Source organism: Teleopsis dalmanni, chromosome X (genome assembly GCF_002237135.1).
Source record: "Teleopsis dalmanni isolate 2A chromosome X, ASM223713v2, whole genome shotgun sequence".
Classification (NCBI taxonomy): Eukaryota; Metazoa; Arthropoda; class Insecta; order Diptera; family Diopsidae; genus Teleopsis; species Teleopsis dalmanni.
The window spans coordinates 77,032,620-77,034,775 of NC_051848.1; the positions used below are offsets into that span (position 1 = coordinate 77,032,620).

The 2,156-nt window shown below is 32.6% G+C and overlaps 1 protein-coding gene across 1 annotated transcript; it reads left to right on the top strand.

Moving 5' to 3' along the window:
- The first annotated feature begins 65 nt into the window (after positions 1–65).
- LOC119687385 lies at positions 66–1,404 on the top strand. The gene is made up of 2 exons (XM_038101675.1): positions 66–1,258; positions 1,314–1,404. Exons 1-2 carry the CDS (start codon positions 86–88, stop codon positions 1,320–1,322), a joined length of 1,182 nt encoding a protein of 393 aa, XP_037957603.1. The 5' UTR covers positions 66–85; the 3' UTR covers positions 1,323–1,404.
- The last annotated feature ends 752 nt before the right edge of the window (positions 1,405–2,156 follow it).

Consider the following 2,156-nt stretch of genomic DNA (forward strand, 5'->3'; position numbering starts at 1 on the left):
ATCAAGTAAAAAAAAAAAAATTTTTTTTAAAGCCCGTGTGTAATAAAATATATATATATAAAATTTTTATATAAAACTGTGAAGAATGGATGGCATAGCTGACGTTTTATGTTTTGATGATCTAACGGTGGAGGAGCTAAAAAATTGGCTGACAAAATTGAAGTTGCAAGTAAGTGGAAACAAAACGCAGTTGATTGCGCGTTTAACAAAAGTGCCACAGCATATTCGCAGTGAGTGTGCGCCGATGAGCATAAAAAAAACAGTGACGCCAGAATGTGATGAAGCAGTTGAGCAGTCTGTTGTACAAAATTGTGAAATTGTGAGTAACGAGCGAAATCAAATTGTAAGGGAGGAAGTGAATAACAAAGAAACAGAGGAAGCAAAAATGCAAAGAGAAACTACTATTAGAGAAGAAGAAATAAAAAAAATGCAACTCATGCAAAAAGAAATTGAGTTGCTTAAGAAAGAGCGTGATCTGTTTAAAAAAGAGAATGAATTGACAAAGAAAATGACTCAATTACAATTAAACACTTCGAGTTTAAGCGAATGTAAACATTCAGTACAAAGAAAAGAAGTACCGCTCATAATATTAAAAGAATTTTTACCGGAATGCGATGGTAACAATTTTAATGTTTGGGTTACGCAACTTGAAGCGTTAGAAAAAGCTTACGAATTAGAAGACAATGTAGTTCGAACACTTATTATAACGAAAGCAAAAGGTAGAGTACAAAATTGGCTCCACTCTACACCAAATGTTCTTACACAAAGCAGTAAAATATTGATCGAACAAATGATTTCCGTATTTGGCTCAAAAGAGAGTATTGTTCAATTGCGTCGCAAATTTGAAACACGTTTGTGGTCCGATGATGAAAAATTTGTTGATTATTACAACGATAAAATTGTTTTATCATTACTGATAAATATGTCGGAAGAAGAGTTAGTTGAATACATTGTTGATGGAATACGTGATCCACAACTGCGTATGCTTGCAAAAATGCAGCAGTTCAAATCAAAAGAAAAATTGGTAGCAGCGTTTGGCGATGTTAATCAAAATACTGCTAGGACAGTGTCGACGAATGAAAGGCGTGTAAAGCAAGGCTTAAGATGTTTTAACTGCAGTAATACTGGGCATGTTGCCGCTGAGTGTCGTCAACCGAAACGTCCATTCGGAGCTTGCTATGGATGCGGTAGTTTGGAACACCGGGTTGCAGTCTGTCCCAGTAAAAAATTCAACGCCAACGAACAACAAAATAATTATGTAAGGTATTTTCGTATGTCAATTATAGGCTTATATAAAGTATCCTTATTTCTAGAATGCCTAATAGACTCTGGCAGCCCAATTAGTTTTTTGAAAAAATGTTGTGTACCGGAAGCGGTAAAGTTAAATGAAATTTCGAATGTAGAATATTTTGGCCTTAATAAAAGTAAATTAAAAATAGTTGGAGAAATAAGTTGTTTGATATTTTTGAATAAAAAAAATGTAATGATTAAATTTTATGTAGTTGCTGATGATTCTATGGGCAGCCAAGCAGTCTTAGGTAGAGATTTTTTAAGAAAAAGCAATGCAAAGATAATATGGAAAAATTGTTGTAAAGATCAGCCAAAAGAAAACAGTAGATTTAAATATCAAAAAAATATAAAATTAAGTGATGACAGTAATTGTGACGATGCAAAAACTTTTGAAGAAAGTATTTTAGCAATCGATATAAATGATGAACATAAAGAAAAATGTAATATTGGTCCAGAAGTGTCATTTAAAACAAAAGTGTCGTTAGAAGAGTTATTTACTAAATGTTATCTGACACCAGTGCGTCCAAAAGAACCCGAGATAAAGTGTGAAATGAAGATCAGTTTAGATAATGTTAAACCATTTAATTACTCCCCAAGAAGACTTGCATATACAGAAAAAGATGAGTTACAAAAAATGTTAGATGACTATACGTCCAAAGGTATTATTAAGGAAAGTGAGTCAGAATTTTCTTCACCAATTGTGTTAGTGAAGAAAAAGACAGGCGAATTAAGAATGTGTGTCGATTATCGTACATTAAACAAAGTAACATTAAAAGATAATTATCCAATGCCCTTGATAGATGATTTATTGGACAAGTTAGGTAACAAAAAATGGTTTACGAAATTGGATTTGAAAAATGGGTTTT

Bases quoted from the DNA above. Each gene is read 5' to 3' on its own strand.
- LOC119687385 (XM_038101675.1), top strand. From the start codon at position 86: ATGGATGGCATAGCTGACGTTTTATGTTTTGATGATCTAACGGTGGAG.